This window comes from Odontesthes bonariensis, chromosome 22 (assembly GCF_027942865.1).
Source record: "Odontesthes bonariensis isolate fOdoBon6 chromosome 22, fOdoBon6.hap1, whole genome shotgun sequence".
NCBI classification, from domain to species: Eukaryota; Metazoa; Chordata; class Actinopteri; order Atheriniformes; family Atherinopsidae; genus Odontesthes; species Odontesthes bonariensis.
Genome location: NC_134527.1, coordinates 23645047 through 23667385, shown reverse-complemented (window position 1 = coordinate 23667385; position 22339 = coordinate 23645047). Strand labels below are relative to the sequence as shown.

General features: G+C 39.6%; 1 protein-coding gene across 2 annotated transcripts; it reads right to left on the bottom strand.

Moving 5' to 3' along the window:
• Window positions 1-1506: 1506 nt before the first annotated feature.
• Window positions 1507-21643, bottom strand: tnpo1 (transportin 1). 2 transcript variants are annotated; one of them, XM_075455171.1, is made up of 25 exons: window positions 21517-21643; window positions 21308-21416; window positions 19793-19868; window positions 19224-19373; window positions 17482-17588; window positions 13167-13300; window positions 12681-12762; window positions 12221-12343; window positions 11523-11641; window positions 11161-11221; window positions 10783-10951; window positions 10416-10568; window positions 10104-10329; window positions 9811-9982; window positions 9453-9539; window positions 9227-9334; window positions 8603-8761; window positions 8428-8515; window positions 8244-8342; window positions 8058-8153; window positions 6159-6234; window positions 5178-5277; window positions 5023-5097; window positions 4654-4793; window positions 1507-4549 (listed from the first exon to the last, which is right to left on the bottom strand). In XM_075455171.1, exons 2-24 carry the CDS (start codon window positions 21410-21412, stop codon window positions 4686-4688), a joined length of 2673 nt encoding a protein of 890 aa, XP_075311286.1. In that variant the 5' UTR covers window positions 21413-21416; window positions 21517-21643; the 3' UTR covers window positions 1507-4549; window positions 4654-4685. The 2 variants fall into 2 exon arrangements, with proteins under 2 accessions (XP_075311286.1, XP_075311287.1); XM_075455172.1 differs by lacking the exons at window positions 1507-4549; window positions 4654-4793; window positions 5023-5097; window positions 6159-6234.
• Window positions 21644-22339: the final 696 nt, after the last annotated feature.

Below are 22339 nucleotides of genomic sequence, written 5' to 3'. Positions count from 1 at the left end.
TTTTGTTTAAATTTTTAATCATACCTTTTATTTATACTGTTTTAATGTCTCTGTAAAGCACTTTGAATCACCTTATTGTTGAATTGTGCTATACAAATAAGCTTGCCTTGCCATACAGCAGATGAGCAGTATTTAAAACTGATGTTCTTAAGAAATCTAACAAAGATCTGACACAGGACCTGATCCATCTACTGTCCCATCAGAAATGGTCTCCATGGAGGAGTTGTGCCAAGAAACCAGTCTCAAGGAAGTGAAAGGGAGAAAAGGCTGAGGGAAAGAATGGAACAAAAGGCAGCCAACAGCCAAAGAAGAAACTACAGGGCAGCTTGTCGAAGAGGGTTCAGGCTGTGTTGAAGAACAAAGGTGCTCAAACAAAATATTGACTTTTGGATTTGTACAAACTATGCTTTTTGTTTGTTTCAATAAATCAAATCAAACATTTTCCCAATTTTCCTGGCAATATATACTGAAATGAAGATTGGCTCAAGACTCAAGATAATTAATTCCCCTTTTCAGTAATGTAAAAAAAACTATATTTCTAATAACTGTGGGAAGCTTTTTACATCTTTGGACTCTTCTGCATAATTATGGGGTTATAATTATGAGTCTTTCCCCAGTCAAATAGTCTCTAGTTTTATCCACAGATTCTGAACGATTCCAAAATGCGGATTTGGATTCTAGATACACTGTGACATTAATGTTCGATTTAGAACTTCTAAAAATTCAAAACCCCGTCTTAAAAAAAACCCAGAAAAAAACCTCATCAATTCCAACCACAGAATTGTTTACCAAAAGCTTTCTTCTTTGTCCTGGTGTGGCTGTCTTGGAGTTTGGGAGTCCTCCATAGTAGGAATCCACGGGAACATCACTGGTGCAATATCTGCCTTCAGAAAATGACACCAAAATTGCTCAAAATTGTCAGAATTGGATTCTTCTTGACCACAAAGCAACACTTGCCATTGAAGTGTCTCTTTTTGCTACCTACCTCTTCCCTTGGGATTTAAATTTTTTTTGTTCGGCACTCCTTGTTCTTTTGCCACTAGCATTTTGAAACACTTGGATATGGCATTTCAGTTATTTCCCCATCTTTGTGGGCAGCCACGATTCAGAAAGACCACTTCTCGCTGTGGTTCTAGCTACTACTTGCTAATGGCTAGTAAATAACCAGAATCTGCTGTTCTCAATTTCATAAGCTCCAGTGATAACATAAGAGGGCAGTTGTGTCTCCAACTCTTAAGCCAAAGTTAAGAAGATCAACCCAATTGGTTAATCCAAGTCCATTTTCAAGGTTGTGTAAATTCTAACCAACAAGAGAATCCCAGTATGTATTGATAAACCCTTTATTAAGGCGACCATGTGCACCAGCTGTTATATGAACCGACTGAAATAGCGCTGATAGAGATGGTTCTAAGCATCCAAGTTTATCTGCATGTTTATGTTGCTTTGCTGTAGCAGGAAAAAAAAAATGCACAAAATAAAAAATAAATAAAATAAAAAAGGCGGTAATAATGTAAACAATTTATTGGAACAATGTACAGATTCAAGCAATGGAAACCAGTCACACTCACTATATCATCTTACAAATATTACAAAATTACTACAGTACAATATAGAGTCTTTGCATGATCCAAAATATTTGGTGGCCCCAAAATTATTACTTTTTTCAAATTCAGCAGCTTATTTAAAAAAAAGAAAAAAATAACAACAAAATAACAAAGTCTATCAAAATTATGTTTTCGCTTTTATTAGCAAAAAAGATGAAGGCAGATACTCTAATCAAGTTTAAAGGCTAACTGAATTACAGAATACAGGAGCTCTTTGACCAGACATTCCTTACGATTGGTGGGTGGCTTTATAAAATACACATTTTCAATAAATCTGAATAGAAATTCAAAACCTGCGTTTGGAGACATAATGTCATTAACTTCCTAACCCTTTTCAATTCTACGTCACCGGTTTATTTCAATACAGTATACTGTAAATCTATTGCAAAACACCAAGAAAACCTTAAAGTATTTTTCACTCATGAAACTGTGCAGAGTTTAAACTGTTTGCTGAAGTCTGATAATCACTTTAGGCAAAAAGAATCTTAAGTATGTGAAAGTTACCATTTCTGAATTGTCCCCTACCCCCCCTTATAGTCACAATTTGACAGCTCACAGTGTCGCAAACATCAAAACTAATGTCAATTAACACCCACGGTTATCCATATCTGGCATGAAGGGCAAGTTTTTTTTTACTAGTCTTTGTTACAGAGGAGATGCATAAAGGCATACACATTGGGGGAGAAAATGATAAAAACAAATAACACTGGAACAAAAACAACCTGAGGTTAACATTTAGAAAACACATATTCAAGTGGTGAAACACAACTACAATGTATAGCAGCGGTCAAGTCAGAGTGACAGCACAGTAATAATGGGAATTATTTTGCATGTTTTTTAGACCTGCAGTCTCACAATGAAAGAGCAGCAGGACTGTGAACACACCCCATTGAGCTGTGATTACTACATTTTTTTTGCATGCCAACCAGCTGGAATGTGACAGACAAAATCACTTCAAAACACAAAAATGATGGGAAACATACAAGTATTTGCCTCTGTATTCCATGATGCATTACATCCTGCATTTCACCTCATTAAATATTAAACCTAAGAGACCAGTTATGCATTTTATATCATGACAATCTAACACATTAAACGATCTCTACTATCCATTAATGACCCAATTGCACAAAGATACTTATTGCATTAGGTAAATACATTTCAGCAGCAATAATTACTTAATCATATGCGTGAGGGTTTTGGCTATGTCATTCATTCAAGCACTTTCTATGTAAATTTAGGTGCATATCATGTGCGTTACAAAGGGTTAAAATACTGCAGTTATTACTCTGGCCAGCAGAGGGAAAATGACTGGCTGGGTGTAAAAAAAACAAAAAACAAAAAAAACAATAAAAACAAGTTACTACATCTCTCCAACCCATCATGGAATACATTCAGGCTGTGAATTAAACATTTAGACACTTTTAAAAATATAAACAGCGCAAAACGAGCAGACACATTAACATTCTTATTTTCACAGTATTTAAAAAAAAAATAAAAAATACATCCAGCTATGGGGAAAAGTTCAGGGAGAGCACTCCAATAAGGTTCATGTGAAGCTTTATAAGTCCCAGTGTTGCAATACATACATGTTTACGATGTACTTCTTAAAACTTTTGAATTGAAACTCCCCTCCCGCTGACAATCCCACTCCCACTATATGCTGGGGTGTGAGGGGCCACCAACATGCAAGAGATGAAAGCATCCAAGTACCCCACAGTGACAACCACCCGAAACGTTACACAGTCATCCTCAAGATCATGCTTTTAGCACAGGAAGCTAAACAACCAGTAACAAAACTTCAGTACATTGAGAAATAAACATATTCAACATTGATTTGAAATAAATATATTCAACATTGATCTGATGGTTCATGTGGTTCTGACTGCAAAAGCCACAAAGAATTACTGAGACAGGTTTCGTGTCATAGTGTTATTAAGTCCAATAAACAATAATATAACGAGTCAGGATGCTAATCTGCATGCTCTCCTTCATTTTTCCTTCATGAGGCTTGGACTACATTGAAGAGAAAAAAATAAAAGACTGTATGCAGCTAAAGATATGATGAATGTCCGTGTCACATTCACGCCACAAAACCAGACAGATTCACTCCAACATGACATCACAGCCAAGTTTTACACACCTAAGTTCTGTGTGTAAACCTTGTCATGCTACATTTCAGCGGGCTGCTGTAATTCTCTTTTAGAGGAAGCAGAAAAGTACTGTTAATACAAATTACAAGATCAAAGAAGAAACTTATCAAATGGCAATGACAGCTGTCAACACACACGTCACTAATGTTCAACAGCTTTCCAGAATAATATAAGCATGCTACCTATTCCCAGAAAAGCTGTTCTCAAAATTGTGCTCTCTGGTGACATAATTAACAGCCTCCGTCCTGCTCACATATAGGAACTGAATGATTCACTTATTTTTGGTGATATGCAGTGTTATTAAATTATATTTTCCAGGGCTGGATCCATAACTGATATTCTTCAGCTTTAAGCTCAAATACATCTTGAAGAATCATCAACTTAACTACTAAGATTTCCCCATCATCTAACCAAAACCATATGCTTTACAGGGTTTTGCAAGGATTTCTCCACTTTTGCTAGCATCCATTTTCCTTTGTCCAGAAAGTCAGATATTTGGGGAATAAATGAAGAGGGGAAAAAAAAAAAGCTGATCATTTCCATTATTTGTGATTGAGATGTGATTACACGAATTATCCTCCCATAAGGTTGTTCTGCCAGTCTCATCCTCCCATTGCTTGTGTATGGGGGCATTGAGAACTGCAGCTACGACCAACTCCCTCCCACCCCGTCCACCAGGTCAGGAAGGGGTCCGAACCCCTTCCCTTCCCTCAACAGGCAGACCCTTCCCCCCAGTAAAGGGTAACATGTTCCCTGGGATGGTTCCCCATAGTTTTTCCCATAGTGAATAACCTGTGCAGAGAAAGGGGGGCCTCATTAGAAATGCAGCTCAATTTAAAGACAACATTGCATTAAAAGTTTTTTCTACAATAGTAAATGATAAAGAGTCGACTGACCCCAGTGATGCGGCACAGTGCAGTGGCAACAGTTACACTCCATAAAAGGTTGTCAGCCGTTCCTTCAGCGGCATTGGGAACTGATCTGAGAAGCGCCTCCAGTTCTCCTCTCCCACCTGGTTCTTGAATCCATGAAGGATCTAAAATTAAACACCAGGAAATATTTATGCCAAGTTTAAAACAGAGCACTGCCCTTTAAAATAGATCTTGTGCATGACAGAATTATCATCAGAGCGTCGTGAGTAGAATCTGCTATTCCTGTCTTCTGTCATTGGGGGCAGGCGATATGAGTGGTGAACAATTTCATGCTGTGCTGAAAATGTTTCACCGTTTGTTCAGTCACTAGTGCCATGCATTTTCAACTTTTACCTTGCAGAACATGTCTCTGAGATCATCTTTTGGATTTACCCAGGAGGCGACTGCATCACAGAAGAATATAAAATCCTGTTCCAGAAAAAAGAGGTGAGGCAACGTTTTCGACTTAAAGAGCTACCGACAACGTAATGACCACAGTTGAACCTCACCTGCACCACGCCTCCGGGATTTACACTGATCATAGTGCAAATTCCTCTGAATGCAGAGTCTTTCTCCTCATTGTCTCTTATATTTCGCAGAGAGGTGCACCTGACAACAGGGATGGCCAAATTCAACATCAAACTCATCAACAGACATATCCTGTGGCAATTCAAGGATAAATCTACTAACAACTTTCCCTATGAACGACTAATGCAAATAAAATACCAATATAGAGAAATGTATGTATCCAATTCAAGAGAAACAAATATAACCTATAGCCCTCCTATATCCTTCTTCCTTCACTGTAAAAACATTGATGCGAGTCTATCATGACTTAAAAATACAACACATTAAGCATGCAAAAAAAAAACAATAATAATCAAAAAAGATTTAAGCAAACACTTTTTGCATTTAACACAGCTATTGTGATCTATAATAACTTCACTTTGTCTACGAGCAGTGTGTTCAGCAAAACCTCATGTATAGCACCTTGAAGATAACATTACTTTTTGAAAGATTGACTAGAGAAGGTTTGGGGTAATTTCTGGGACAGGCACATGCAGCTGGGTGACTACGAAACGAGAAAGGGATTTAGGAATGCTCTTTAGCATAAAGACTGCATCCTTTCTCTGTTGTTGAACCAGCAGGCATGTGACAAATCTGATCCCATGCATCTTATAGGCTGTTAGCGACAGTTAACAATGACAAAAAAAAAACTAGAAATTAAACAAATTAATGTATAATACATGAGGGTGCTACTGAGGCAAAAAAAACAAATCACAAGTAGGACCTAAAAGAGGACAGGGTTAGTCACACGGTTGGCAATGATTACAAACTGATAAGAAAAAACTGAAAAAGACTTCTTTTGAGAGGGAAAGTGAGGAGGAGAAGAAGAAGGAGAGCAACAGGGGAGAAGGAGGAACAGGCGACAGGTGAGAGGGAGAGAGCAGAGAGAAGATGAATTAAATAAAAGATTGAATAATACACACCAGGGTCTTATAAACTGCTGTAGCATGGGTGCCACCTCTTGAGGACAAACGTAACCAAGACGACCAATTGTTATTGCTAAGGTAACGCAATCACGGTTACACACCACCAAACGCCAACCAAGACATGAGCAATGAGGAGGGGAGGAGAAAAATAAAGAAAAAACAAACAACTCAGAGACATAAATCAACAGAATCTGTGTATGATAATAAACAGAAGATTTCACTAGCGTTGATTATTACTGCCCCATCAGTCGTGGGGAGGAATGTAAAATATGACAGTCTAAAAAAATACATACAAAACGTTTAAGGGAGAACACATTGACAAGTTTGACAAGACATTCATAGAAAAGGCAAACAATGGCTTCTGCTTTCAGAAACTACAGGATCAAGCAGCTCTTCAAATCCAGTGTGTTAACCGACTGAAATTCGTTAGTGCGATTTAAAAAGCACGTCTCCTGACACAAGCTAGCAAAAAAGGTGCAGCATGTGCGAGTGACTGGCCTAAACAAGAGCAGCTCAACTTGGAATTTTAGAGATTTCTCCCTTAAACTCACAAATGTTAAATATCATAAGAAACAGAAATGTTTTTTTGTTTTCTTTTTTGAAAAGGAATGACAGATTACTCCAAGCCAACTACATGGAGGGAGACTAGTATCCAGCACAGCAGGTTCTTATGAGGCAGAGAGGAGGGAGGACCTAAGTTTAAGAGACACAAAACTATGCAACATTCTCATTAACAAACAGGCATTTATGAACAGTCCAATGACACATGCAGAAAGCAGATGGTATGCTCATTAGAGAAAAGTTCAGTGCAGGATCAGCTGACCAGAGTCCCGCCACAGACTCCAAAAATATCACAGCCAAGCCCACTTTCAGTGTGGTGCCGTTTTAAAATTTAGGTCCAGTCATACTGGTACTGTTAGAAATATCTTTAAAATTAGATTTAGACATGGCTGAAAAAATGTTTCCATCTCTTAACTCACTGTGATGTTTTCAGTTCACGCATTGAAAACATGCCACAGATAGTGGAAGAGTTCAGTCAGACAACACATGAATAAACTCCTATGAGGATTCAGCTGGCATAACAGTGAAAATCATTGTGTATCCTGCATCAAACATTGGCCATTCTTAACAACATTTAACATCTATTGGCAGATATGCATTCACATTTAAAGAACAGTAAATAAAAGCAACACATATACTGACAGCAAACAAACAGGAACACATCTACAGAGTCCCTGACTTGTCTTTGATTTGGCAGGTCACACTTCACCCTTGCATGCATATTTTCACAAGAAGGTCACTTTGACTCTCGAATCAAATTAAAAACTATTATTCTAATGGTGAAAAGAAAAGCAGAGTGTGCAGAGCAGAATTTTCTAAGCTATGTGCCCTACGTTTTCAGGTTTAGGCATTCTCTAAATCATTCTTGATTAATTATTGTTTAACTGATTGGGGAAATATGCCTGAAGTAACTATGTGAGCCTATGGTATTCTCTGCATTTCAAACACAGGCTGAGCTTTGCATTTTGTTCCATTCCAATAAAATACCTCCCCTGTCAGTCAGTTCAGATTAGTGAACTCCAAGACTGGGCTCTTACATGGTTTCATTCAATTTAAGTGTCAAGAATTTTTCACCATTTGCTTTCATCTCAACTCACAGGCCTCTGTGCCAGGTTACAAATCAATACCTGAAATATTTGGACAAACTTCAGTGAAAACCAGAACAACCTGTAAGGCTCATTCTTTGGGGAAGGTTGTTTGGACAGATATTAAAGGGCAGGACAGGCATCTTAGAAAGTGTGGTCAGTACTGGCTGAACGGGACCTGAGTGTGTAAGCACTTCCCTGTGTGTGTGGTGACCTGGCTGGCTGGCTAAGCACTACCACCGTGTGGTACCTGTGTTTTCCAGTAGAGTCTTTGGGGTATTGGGCCTGTTAATGATCTCCACCAGCTGGTGCAGCACCATGGCAATGTATGGCTGCATTTCAGGCCCTGTGCATGCAGTGAGAATAGTAGATGTTAAGATTTAAACCGCATTGTGTAAATGGTGACGTAAATATATGTTGAAAATGAAGTGCTCACCCATTTGTATAGATATCTCTCCTATTGCCCATGTTGCATTGTTGCACACTGATATTAACTCTGGGTTTAAATTAGTGCCCAGTATGGGCATAAAATCAGCTGAAAGAAAAAGATTGAACAATTTAGTGAGTAACCAACAGCTTTCTACTTAGCAGTGCTTCAGAGACAACCGCACAGAACATACCGATGCATGGTTTGACATGTTGGAAACAAGCCTTGGTGAGATCGCCAAGCAGAGCAAAAGAGCTCTGACGCACTTCTGGCATTTTGTCCTGAGCAGACGGAGAGAGCAGCAAACTGTGAGTGGGACAAGTTGGATTAAACAGCTTATCTTGCAGGACAATTTGACAGCTCTTCACCTGCATGCACTGGTACATGAGGGTGAGGATGTTGCTACGAGCAACCAGCTGCTCAATGGTGCCTCCTAAACCCTCAGCCAGTCCACTAAGAAGATCCAAAGCCACAATCATGAAGTCTTTGTCGGGGGATTCATACTGGTCTGGCTGTGACTGATGAAGCTAGAGAGTAAAAAAAAAAAAGAAGCAGAACAGAGGGTAAGCTTACGATCAGTTTAATATGAATAACTGTATGAAAGTAATTATGAAACATCTATGGATAAAATGAAGTGATTCCACAGCAGAAGCATGGTCTCTCTGAAAAAAGTGTGCTTGCATCAATTCAGTTTTTCACCACTCGAGGGCAGTGCAACTGTCTGTAAACAACACTAACTCAACATGACACTCAAAAGGTGACAGAAAAGATGCTGAAGAGAGAAGTTGTGGGGAACCACAGGGACATTCTATGGATTTCTCAATATGTATACCTTCTTTCACATAAAACATAATGATTTGAAATCTAATCAAAACGATGATTTCAAACCTTGGTGTGCAGAATGTCAAGTGTGATCCTTTAAAATGTTCCTTTTGGAGAATTAGAGCACTGTCAAGTAAGTGATAGATGTGTGTATGCAAACCTACACACACCATAGCCTGAGCAAGAGTCTTCTGGACCAGGTTGACACAGCGTTGGTACACAGGCTCACAATAGGGCAGGAAGCCACTCTGCAGGGCTGTGGCCACAGAGGATAGACACTGGGGAAGAAGGCAGGGGGGTATTGTCAGTAAGCTACTGAGATCGAATTCTTATTAAAACCACTGATATGATGTACAGAGAGTTTTAGCAGGTGCCAACTGGGTAGAGGAAACTCACTTCTAATAAAGGGAAAAGATCTTTGTCTTCATCTTTTAGCTGGTTCCATTTCTGGATCAATGGTGGCATCAACATCTGGATGTACTCCTAATAAATAAGAGAGATTAAATAGGTGACTATGGTCATTACAATTATTCAAGCTTTCTTCTACTATATAATCAAACAAATATGGCAAAGAAGAATTGTCGATGCTTTTTTACCTTCTGGTAGGCTGTCTAAAATCACAACACCTGAAAGAGCACTTACCACTACTAACATAACAAAAGTAAAAGAGGAAGCAGAGGTACAACAATTTGTGCCAGTGTGAAATTCCCACAGAACTGTGGCGTGAGACTACTCATGAGGCTGTTCTGCATACCGGTTTATTGAGATGGTGCCCCACCGAATCTGCAAGCGTTCCTATTGCGTCATAAAGAATGAGCAGATTTTTGTGCTGGTACTTGCTGAAAGCAAAGACCAGTGTGTCCAGGATGAATGCCAGGTAGGGTACAAGCTCTGTACAAGCCTCCTCTTCCAAAGTGGCAAAGGCACTGGTGGGCAGAGAATGAAAACTCACGAAAGGAAAAATGTAGATATCAACACTTCAAAAGGCAAACAAGCTTCTTTATGTGCTGTAAAATGACTCGGGTTTTGTCTGGATTTCTTCCTTACCTGCAAGCGGCCTCCTGCACACGCTTGTTGCTATCCAGAATACGTTTGAGCAGCTCGGTCATTAAAGGCTTTAGGTAAGTATCTGGGGGCTGGCTGACAACCCAGTGCGCATAACGGCTCAGTGTCCAGCAGGTGATGGATCGCACCAGTGCTTTTTTATCAGACAAGCACTGGACGAGATGTGGGATGAGCTCAGGCAGGTATAGGATCATGCCTTGCATACAGCCTAAAGAAAGGATAAAGTCTATTTTCAAGCAGGCATTTCTTTTCATTCTCCCATCTGATCTTTTCTTTCCCCTATCCCCCCCTTACCTTCAGCTATAGCCCCCAGTACAAGGATGCCAGACTCTTTAACTACCCACTCTGGATGAAAAAGCAGCTCTTTGAGTAGGGGGAGGATGTGCAGCAACAGATCATCTCTGAACACGTTGGCCAACACATCCAATGCTGCGGCAGAGCACTTACCTAAAGTTTGGAAAAACGTACAGACACGCATTTAAAAAAAAAAAAAAAAAAAAAAAAAAAGCAACGTGTAGACAAACTTGTGTGCAAAATACACACAAAAGTAATAAACACCCCGTTTGCCTGCTCTCAGCAAAGTTAAATACAGATGATGAAAAAGGACAGTTTATAAATGGAGACTTCTAGATAGCTCCATTTACATGTGAGTCAAACTCACGCAGGTTCCAATCAGAGATAGTATCATCATCATCCAGTTCATCATCCTCGTCATCTTCTTCTTCAATCCCATCACCCTCATGCTGCTGGGCAACTGTGCGGGAGCGGTGGAAGCGAGGTCTGATGTCTTGCTCGTTGTCTGGAATGGCTTCGTCTTCCTCAATGTCCCCCTGATGGTAAACATATGGACTATTCATATTTCGATTAAACTAAATGGTGATTTGGCTTTGCTTTTATCTGCAAATGTTTGTCCACAAATAAACACAACTTAAGATATACTGGGACAGTCTGGACGACTTAATGCAACTGCATGTCATCTTGAGTCATGAGGCAATTCATCAGTGTACCTCCAGGTACACATTACAGTATATAAACTGACCTTGAGCAGAATAATGTCAATTTCCGAATATTTCATCCCGTTGACAAGCACCGGAGTGAGCCTGAAGAAAAAGCAAGGGGGAAAATTATGTGAATAAAGGGCAAGGATGGGTCAGAGCTCACAGGATATCACTCATATCATATTTCTACTTTGGGCAGTTTAACATGGCAGACAGATGTTACAACTGAGGTCAACAGACGGTGGGGGCTCTTAATCAGCCGCCGTGAGGCGATGAGGAAGAATATCATCCTGTTACAAGGCCCTCACAAACTGACTGCCAAGGCTGCTATGATTCAACTGCTCTAAAAATTACAGAAGCACAAGTGTTTGTGTATTAAATGAACTTGTGTGTGAGTTCTTACTGGGCGAGGTGACCACACAGCACTTCCTTACACACCGGCTGCTCCGCCAGCGTAAGCCAGAACTCACAGGCCTCAAGAGCAACATTCTCATCGTGGTCCTGAGTCCTCTGAAGCATGTACTGCAATTAAAAAAACAACAAAAAAAAAAACAACAACAAAGGGGCAAATTTAACTTGGCTGTTGTTATGCTTTTTGTTTAAAATGCTGCAGATCTCATTCGACTCGTGCATCATGTCTGCAGCCTGAGACACAAGTTACGTCACGTGTCCACAGGGCATCACCGAGAGCATTTTTAAACAGGTACGAGAGGCAACTTTCTACTTTTGTTACTGTAATAACCCCCATGAACTGACCAAATCCAAAAAGAATTTTTCCTCAGAACTTTGCAACATTTCCATTTGCATCTATTAAAATGCATCTTTTTTAAAGTTTCGGCCATGAATGTGTGGTACGATTTTATTATATATACGACTGTGGTAAAACTGCAATAACTCCAGACCATCGACTCAAAATCATCTGCAGTGTGATTGTTTACTGCAAAGAAGAAACACAAATCAAAGTGTAATAAAGTGGCACACTGCACCGGGGAATAAGAAAACAATTTCTTGAAGGTAAAGTTTATTATTGGCTTTGCTCTTTGCCTTAAAAAAAAAAAAAAAAGGTTAAGTTTCAGCCTGTTGGCTGCCAAACACACTCACCTCTACGATGTTGTGCATTTGTGGCAGTAGACGATCCAGACGAACCTCCAGCAGCATGACAAGAGCTCTGCAAACATTCTTCCTCACTTCTGGCTCCTCGTCTGTCGCCAGTGCAAACAGGTTCTGTAGAAGATGGAAACCAACACTTGTAAGAAAATAATAGATGTAACATTTATTACATAGAATACAAATATGCAGATGCAGATCTTGCATCAACGCTGTGTTGTATATTTGGTCTGAGAATGTACTATAGCCTAACGGGACATCTAAACTCTGACTGCTCGACTGTTTTTCACTTCAGCATTCTGCTGCTCTATCATTTCATCTTCTAATGTTTCAGCTCCATGAACACTTAAGATCTAATAGCCACTTCTTCAACGTCCCGCTGATGGGAAATGTATGGAATGAAGACACTCATCATTTCACTGTACGCCTAAAGATGCATTTGGTTCAGACTTGCCTCAATAAAAGGGTCGATGTGAAGCATAAGAGCCTGAGTCCTGCTGATGATGAACTGATTGACGCAGGCGATAGCATGAGACCTGCAACACAACATCAGCCACTTAGGAGTCACACCAACACGTTTTTCTTCAAATGTTGCTCACTATAAATGCAGCCTCTGCGTTACTCTTTGCCCCATTTGAATTTATTTAACCATCGGATAGAAGGATCTCTTTTCTTGTTGCAGTGTAATCCAACTGTTTGATTACAGACCTTTATTCTGTCTTTCCTCAGGAAATGTGTGAGAACTTAAGCCTGAATGTATCATCATTTTCATGAACATAAGTAAAGGGCATTTTATGTATGCATCTCCATGCAAGTATAAATTCAAAGAATTTGTAAAAAAAAAAAAAAAAAAAAATGCTCTGCCATACATCTTCTACAATAGTACAGTGAGAGATTTTTCTCTGAACAAAATATGGAAACACAACAGGACTTCTGATACCTAATCTTAGGACTGTTGTGCTTAAAAAATTGCAAGAATTTGGGGATCATGACGTTAAGAGGACGGTCCAGCATGTCACTGTCCAGAATCTCTGCAGAGTCCTCACAGATCTTCTGCAGTGCTCCGAATGCTCCCTGGGGACAAAGAAAAGGCAAGAGGATAGACAGAGTAAACACTGAAGAATTCCCCGATCTGGACACAGTGCAAGATTTATCAACGCTGCAAATAATCACAAAGACACACAGCGTATATCCCAAAACACTGAGATGCAGCAGAACATTTTAAACATAATCTTAATGCAGGTTAGACTGCAGCTATGGCCTGCAGAGGTGGAAGGGATTTGGATTTCTGTTATCTTTTTATCCTTATTATTTGCATTGACGTTCCTCTGTATTTAGTAACAAACATTTAGCACATTCTCAATGTGCTTCAAAACCAGATACAATTTGTTTTTGCAGTCTACAAATAGTAGCATATACATGGGGTCTTCATTAGGCATGAAAGATACAGCTAAGAATTTTGTCACAGTGCATGCGACCAAAAATGTCCTCAGTTTCCTCGTCCATCTTCAAAAGGATTCATCCCCGTCTGCTCTAATAACCTTCAAATGGTTGGCAAGCAGTCATACACACAAACACACGCAGACCCAAACACCCATTCAGACATATTTTTCTTCATATTAGCTGCTTGACAGATGTTTAGTATGCATGCTCACGACATGCTGCAGACTTCAGCGTCTCTCACAAAAAAATGCAGGCTGGAAAGCAGATACAAGAAGCAGCACAGCGCAGACACAGACGCTGTCTAAATTGTGTTTCCATGGAAACCGCTTCCATGTCAGCATTCCTTTTAGATGACTAGATACAGAGCAGTCTCCAAAAAATGTGGGGGATGAAATGAGACGAAGAGGGTTAAGGTGTCAAGGTCAGATGCAGATACTTCATTGTTTAGAAATAAAAATGACGTGAAACAGAAAAAAAAATATATAAAAAAAATACCTTATGTGTAGGGGACTGGTGCTTAGGTTTCGGAGGATTAAAATATATTGGATATAGATGTGATATAGCTAAAAAGCGTAAGATTAGAAATGCACATTAACGCAAATAAATATTTAAGCTGACTGGATGAGTGCCGTTACAAAATGTTTGGAAACATGTGCTGAAATATTAGTCCATTACCCTTAATCCGATGCAAAGACGCGAGGAGCCAGAGAAAAAGACTGCTCCCAGTGACGTCAAAACATAATACAGGCGTTTGGGTGTCAGCAGAGAAGGACAGAGAAATGGGAGTGTCCTGAATGTAATCCTCCTTTCAACTCCTGCGAGTGAAGGTCATTCAACGCGAGAATGTAAATCATGCAGATGACTGCGAGCCGGCACAAAGAGAAATATGCATTTAGTCAATTAAGGAGCCCTGAAAATCTGAAGAATGTTAACGGCATAAATATGGACTGAGGTGACAATTGGAGCATACGTGCTTATTTTCCCTCTAAGGAGGAATCAATCTGACCCTCACAACACTACTGCAACCACTTGCCAGCTGCCATTAATCAAAACAGTAAAACTGTTCAAGCCAAACCTATTTAAAACCATCCACCACCATTCGACTTGGCATTCAACACACCTGCTTGTTTCTTTTTATAGAGGCAGCGAAGGGTAATATGCGGTAACGCAAAGGGGGTTCTTCCATCAAACACACAAAAGGGACTTGGCAATTAACTGTTAACTCTTAATGTTACCAAGGCGATTAAAATTGTTAAATATTCATAAAAAGTCAACCCATTAGTCTAAGCTACAATTTTAGCAGGAAACAGTGTTGCACTGTGTGAGACTGTTGAGCTAATACAGTGATGAAAATGATCTTACATACACATTCAACATGTATATTAACCAAATCGTTAAAGGGACGGCACACATTTCTCATTGCTTAAATTACAAAGCACATATAGTTCAGAAACTGTACACTGGCTGTCATCAAATATATTCCCCACATAGATTTCAAAGTCCCTGGATTATTTATGGGAGCCAGCAACAGTCAGCAAAAAATGAGTTGGCACAACCCAGATATCGTCTGTCCCTTGTAAAGTTACAAGGTCTGCTGTAGAGCTGAAAGCACTCAGTCTGCTTCGTGCACAACTGAATAGTGACACCCGTTAAAACCTTTACAAATCCAGCAGGAGAGTGAGCAGAGCACCTCTGCCAATCACAACCAAACCCTCATGGATTCTTCCCTTACATGTGCTCCAACATGAAATTCAGCCTGTTTTTTTTTTTGTGCAACCAGCAACCATCACTTCAAAAGAGGAATAAGCTGTATAACAGAGGCTCTTTTTTTTATAAGACAAAAATCACAAAGAGTTACTGCATTTAACTTTCAATTAGTGAGAGCAAGCAGAATGACAAGTTTCAGGGTCAGTTGCCTGCATTACGTTGTGTTTCACTGACAATATTAAGGTAAGCAAAAAAGTTGGTCATTTAAAATATTTATTACATTTCCATAGAAGCAAGACTAATAGTTGCCTTTAATTTTCAACTGGTTAGAAAACGAAGTTCTTCGGCAGATCACAGAAACGAATTAGCGTCAATTCCACAATCAATTTTACTATTAAATCCAAATTACTCTCTGAACCCATCACAACTGTCACAAAATATGTCTGCTTTTACCCTTTAAAGCGTCAGTGACAGACACGACGAGTCACACGACCGGGGGGGGGGGGTAAATACAGTGATTTACAATAAAGGCAGAAAGACAGCAGCTGAGAAATAAGGCTGAGAAATAAAAAGGGTTTTTAAAATCAAGTCATCGGCAGTAATGGGTTACTATAACTGTGAAAAATGGCCAAACTATTTTCAAAAAGATCAAGAGTTTATAGCCAAAGTAGTGGTATTTAATAAAGTTTTCATAGAGTATAATGAATATCTCAAAATAACAATATCTATGCCGGTTTTATTAACAACTAAATTATCATTTTATTCTACAGCGCCAACTAAACCACCGTCGGCATCAAACATTAAGAAGCTTTCCACTCTGAAAGCTGCTTTTCTTATACAGAGCAACTTCACTGAGGAGTTTTTACATTCGGTCGCCGTTCAGTGTTAAGCCTTGTACACACACACACACGCACACATACGCACACACACACACGCACGCAGGCACGCACGCACACTACAACATCCTCTGCAGTAAATAGCTGACCTAAATCTCAGCTTCTGAATGAGAGGCTTGCAGTGGTGTCACAAGGGGATACGCATTTTGTGTTTTGGTCACATTGTTTTTCTTAAAATTTCAGAAAACGCCTCTCCCCAAAAGTCATGCGGACGTTCCTGCTGCGAGCAGTGACTAATCCCGTCGGGACACATTTGTGTCGCCTCTCGATTCAGCTCAATTTACCACAACACTTCAACATGCTACCTAGATTCAGCGTAATCTCACATATATGGCGCACACAAACGCAGCTGACAGCATATTTATGACCATGAAGTCGAGTGCAGCAGCATTAAACAAATCTGATGATCTAACAGCCACAACAAACTACTTGACTGTCATTTATTTATGCTAGTACCTCAATAGAGCTTTAAGCCACCATTTCAATGTGGTATGTGTAGAAGTGCTGATTGTATCTAAACTGATATCATTAAAAGCTTTTTCCTTGATGCAGTCAAGAAGTTATAAGTACTATACTCTGGAGCTTTCTGGGGAAGTAAAGATATTGTTAAAAAAAAATGGATAACGATGGATTATAGATTTAGAAAAAAAGTGAGGGATATGACAAAACAACAGCATGTTCCTTTTGCCCGTATGCACAGCATACAATCCATTCTGGGTGATTGCGTGCGACATGCCAGAAAATGGGGTCATATGGTTTACTGCCAAGGATAGAAAGGGAATGATGATTCCATGTTGAATAATCTGTAGTAGCTGGTGCTCCAGCTGTGAGACTGCCTTTAGCTCATCTAGCCAGCAAGATGCCGTCCAGATGCTGCTTTATAGACGACCCAACTCTTTTCCTTTCCACCAGAAATGAACAAACAAACAAACAGACTCGGGACTGTGTGTCCTGAGAGAGCAACATGCCTGCTTATAACTTACTAAGACAAATATGTGTGCTTCATTTCTGTCCCTTCTTTTCCTCCTCACATTTCAAGGGCAAATATCCCATTTAGTCCTACTTCGGATGAGCAAAAGGTGCACTGTGGAATTGTTTCCAACATAATTGCTTCATGCATAGATCCTTCGCACACGCATGCATAACTTACTGTATGATGTACCCCCTGACTCATATTCCAGCGCCTACATCTGAATTCTTCATCCTCACCTCACATGTGTTGTAGTCCTCAGAATCCAGCAGCAGGCAGAGTTTGGGTAGAAGCTCGGGCCAGTTTTGTAACTCCCCCTTGGAGGCAATTGTGGTGATAAGGATACCTGTTATTGGAGAAATTTATTATCAGCTATGCTCATGTGACAAAACTACTACTACAATTACTGAGTGATTAAAGCTGGGGTAGGGATGCATCTGGAAAAAGGAGGGAAAGAACACCAGAAAACACGAGAATTTGAAACAGCCTTCTTCGTACAGCTTTCTTCTCTCAGCCCACCAGATAAGCTTGTGTAAATGCATGCGTTTCATCTGGCTACATGAACATGAAATTCAACTAGCCACAGCTGCTGCTGTGCATCTTTGGTTTTGGTTTGCGAAAGATTATACGGTAAGAAAATTCATCACAGCCAGATTTAGACTTTACAGGAAAATTAAGCTAGTTACCAGACCATAAAACAGAGCACAAGCTCAGCATATAGCAGTAACTGGACCTCGCTTTAATTTCATGAGCAAATGTTGACAGGTTTAATGCAAAGAAAGCATGAAGAGCTATACCGTCCCCTTACTGACTTACAAAACAAGTCAGAATAGAATGTCGTCCAATTAAAAAGGCTCTGTGTGGAGAAACCCATCCTTAAAAATCATCTTACATTTTCTATGCAGATTTATTCCCCCCCAGACTCTTCTCAAATAGTCACGTGATGACATTTTTGGGATTTTTTTCATGTCATAGAAAAACAAAACGTCCCTTTGTCAGTTGTTCCAGTGTCGCACAGCGTCTCTACCTCTGAAAAGGCCTGTAATTTGCCAAATCCTCCAGAATTGCAAGTGGTATTTTCGATAGCCTTAAAACAGAGCAAAGAGGCGGTGCAAAAAGCCCAGTGTTCTCCAAGACCCCCTTCACATGCAATCAGCTAAAAGTTACTGTATATTTCTTCCCCAGTACCATCAGACTGAAAACAAATATAAGAAGCAAATGCAGACAGAAATACCCTTCTTTACAATCAATCAGCAAAGTCACTGCAACAAAGAGATTAAATGCAGGAAAACATTAAACATTTCTCCTTCGGTTTGAATGACTTTGCAGAAACTAGTTTTGAAAGTTTTGGTACGTAAAGCAGCAAATAGTTAGAACAAACCATAATTCTCTTCATTCGCATTTCATGTAAAAGCGTTAAAAAGCTGGCCTTAATTAATGTATTAAAGGAAATGCAAAAATAAATAAATAAATAAGTAAACATATACATATAAGGGATGTAACAACATGATCACTGTGACCAAAAGCATCATATCAATAGAAACGTTGGAAATAAATGTGTTACTAGCAGTAAAATTCTTCTTTATCTAGACTTTGTCTCCTTTTGTTGGCAAATAGGAGGTAGGGAACTTTAAAAATTGTCTAGAAAACAATCTGCATCTTTAATTTTAACCTGCTGAGACACTATCCGTTTCTTATCAACAAGATATCAACATCTCATTCTTTTGATATCATAATTAACGTCAATATTAGGTATTTCGCAACGCCTTTAATCGAGATAGAAAACTATATCCACTATTTCACTTCCTGTGAAAATATTTTTCCTGATCTGTCTACATTAACTGTAACTACAGAGATAAAATAACTTGAGTAAGGTTTTAAATTAAATATACCAGCAGACTGTGTTGGCAAATGAGTGTATCTACAGATCCACTGGAAGCAAGGCATGGACATCAAAAACACATCATGGACGAAAACTTACCCACGGTGGCCCGGATGAGGGGAGAAGAGTCTCCGATGTTTTGGAGGCACTCGCTCTTGATGAAATCAGACACGCCATTTGGGAAGTTCTGATAGTGAGCTTTCACATTGTTCTTCAGTATAAGTCCGCTCAGGGAACGAGTCGGTTCATCTTGGAAGAGAGGAGAAAGAGACCAATGAAGGCTGGTAAAAATCAAGAGGATAGTCGCTGTGATCTGGTGACTAAATCGTTATTTGCTCACAGGATCTTATTGTCATAACATGTCTGGCTTTTAGCATCGAAGCTAGTAACAGTGGTGCAGCAGCATCCTAAAATGTCTTAACACCATTAAACATTTGGGTCATGTACTGTGCAGACAGTCAAGCCAAAAGTTGTGCCTATGCCAGGAATTGGGTTTAAAATTAGAGTGACCCATATTCTGAGTGCCACATCATCTGTAGCAAAGATGCCATCGGGTCACCAGAGTCATGGCCGAACAGACATGTCAGCGAGCGGTTGGTTACATAAAAATGACATGCTGGAACACAAAGCAGTCACGACAAAACAACATAGACTGGCAAGCCACTTACCTTCTGATTTTAATTTAGTCAAGACAAATATCAAATAGTTGTTAAAGTCTGGAAACTGGTTCAGCTGCTCAAGTCTCTGGTAGAAAAAGATGGTTGAGGATAATGACTCAGCAAGTTAAAAATCATGGAGCACATTACAACTCTAATCTGTGGAAGCCAAATGATGTCAAAGGATTTTTTTTTTCATCCACAGGAGGGCAGAAAGAGCAGCATCGATGTATTTATATGGTGGTATAATGTAATATCATCATGACGCCAGCATGTGCACGTTTGTAGGGGGTCATGAATATGTCATCTGGACTCTAAGTGAACTAAAACTTTAAGTGTCTGGCCAGATGGCGTCTTCAGGGCTATAAGAGCAGCCCATCTATAAGCTAATGATGCAGCACATGTGAAAGATTACATAAGCAAGTCACTTAGGATCAGCATTGAACCACACAAAAACATTTGGGCCGGCAGCATAAAGCACAGGATCATTTTTCTATAATGTGAAAGTGAGCGGTGATGTGAGCTGAAGCGCTGGAGCTCATTTGCATCAACAATAACGCTGCACAAGCCACACGATTACAGAGATAATAAGGCATCTAACATATAAAACATCTTTAAAGCAGCTTACATGCCCGTTTATGCCAGGCTGGCTGCATTTTCCTGGGTGTTTAGTGCAAGGTCTTGCCCTTTCATCTGGTTGGGTGTTACCAGGGTAGAATGTCAGGCATGTTTCATTTTTATGAGATGAATGCTGATAATTTCTGGCACTCCTTTGACAACTGAGATGGAGTCACCGCAAAAGCTCAAATTACATAGAGGCTTAATTTATTTTTGCTTCATCGATAAGGCGAGTTATTTCTGCCCACATGATAGATAGAATTCAGATTTCAATTACAATTCATGTCATGTGAATTTTACACAAATATAGTGTGGCACAGTAGTGTCCTGCAACCTCAGTGTGAACAGCTAATTTATTTGAAGATAGTTATTATCATGTTGTGAAATCATATATTTAGGGCCTTAGAAGATCATTATTACATACCTATAGCTGTACTTAATTCAGATTTGTCACAATGTAAATATATCGGTAAAAATACCCAGTTTTTTTTTACCTCCGATTTGCAATCCAAACCAAAAAAGACGGTGTCTTATCAAGTTTAAGTCGCTGTTGGTGTACAGGAGCAACGTTATTAAATTACATTAAACATATTCGTCCGTCAGAGCAAAATTCAAAGAAAAGATTTTCATATAAACAACTGACGACGTTTGCTTTTGGATTATGAGCAGAATTTATCGCCCTCTAACGTCGCATATGGCCGGATTGAGGAGCTGACCTGTTTTGCTTGAAGCCTGCTGAGGTTATCAGTGACAAAAGCACCAACTGATCATCACGAGCGTACCTGCTTGTAACGGTAACCACCCTGGCTAGTATTAGCTTTCGCTAGCCTGTTGAATCTCTATAGTCATATTAAGCACTACTAAACAATAACATTGGTTATCATCCGTGTGTGGCTCAGGAAAGGATACTTGCTGGACGGATCTCTGCGTGGACGTATCTGGCGACTGAGACTCTTTCAGCAGCTGTAGTATCTGCTGAAGTCCCTGCTCGTCTGGCTTCCACTCACACTCCATCTTGCTGCCGCGGATAAAGAAATAACATAAGCTCATACAGAGGTTCCGTTACCCGACAGCGCATAAATGCGAGACAAAGACAGAAAATACAGAAAAGCTTTTACCTCTTCTGGCTTTGCTGACGAACTCGAGTGTAGTTGCCTTTCTGTTGAAATATGACTGTCTGTCTGGGTTTTCAGACATGGGCCCGTCACGGCAGACACATCCGTTCTTCCAGCCAGACGAGAAAGCTCCAGGTCATACAGCCTCGCGTTGATTATAACTTGGCGGCCTCGTCAGCTGACAAGCAGCTGAGTGGTCCTAGTGTTTGTCGTGTTAAAGCGAAACGTTCAGCATGAGGCTTCCTTTTATTTATTTTCTTCTGTTGCTCACCGGATACACGAAGCTTATATAATTGCATACACTTACACGTCCAAAATTCTTCAGCATTCATTTGAGAAAAAAATACGGACTTTAGGAAAGAAAAATCAGAAGTGAATTATAAGAAAGGTTTCGGGAGAAAAAACATTTACTTTTAGAATTTCCGACGGTCCGTGAAAGTATTACTGCTCACCCGAGGGCACAGTGACGTTGCCGCTGAGAAAACAGCGCCATCTTGAGGTTTAATTTCAATTAAACAAACGTAAGTATACAGGGGTTACATGAATAATTTTAGTACACTGTCCTTATACTATTTGTTTGAAATATACTGTATAGTGCAGTATATTCTTAAAAGACACCCTAGAACTTGAATATTTCGTTTTAGTTATTCTAGGACGTTAAATCGAACGTAAAATCATTTGTATTCATGAAAACAATAAAGATACTATTGCAGCATTATAACACAATCAAAATAAACATACGTGATACACTGATGTAATACACCATATAAATGTATAATCAAATTCTATACTTTTTTGCTGGTACAAGGCTTGGTAAACAAGTAGA

What these genes read in the sequence shown, in the direction of transcription:
- tnpo1 (XM_075455171.1), bottom strand. Translation starts at nt 21,412, where the DNA reads ATGGAGTGTGAGTGGAAGCCAGACGAGCAGGGACTTCAGCAGATACTA. An exon ending in CGCAGAGATCCGTCCAGCAA is followed by an intron (nt 19,869 to 21,307) that starts GTATCCTTTCCT and finishes TTTTTCTACCAG; the next exon opens with AGACTTGAGCAGCTGAACCA. An exon ending in TCAGAGACATGTTCTGCAAG is followed by an intron (nt 4,794 to 5,022) that starts GTAAAAGTTGAA and finishes GTTTAATTTTAG; the next exon opens with ATCCTTCATGGATTCAAGAA.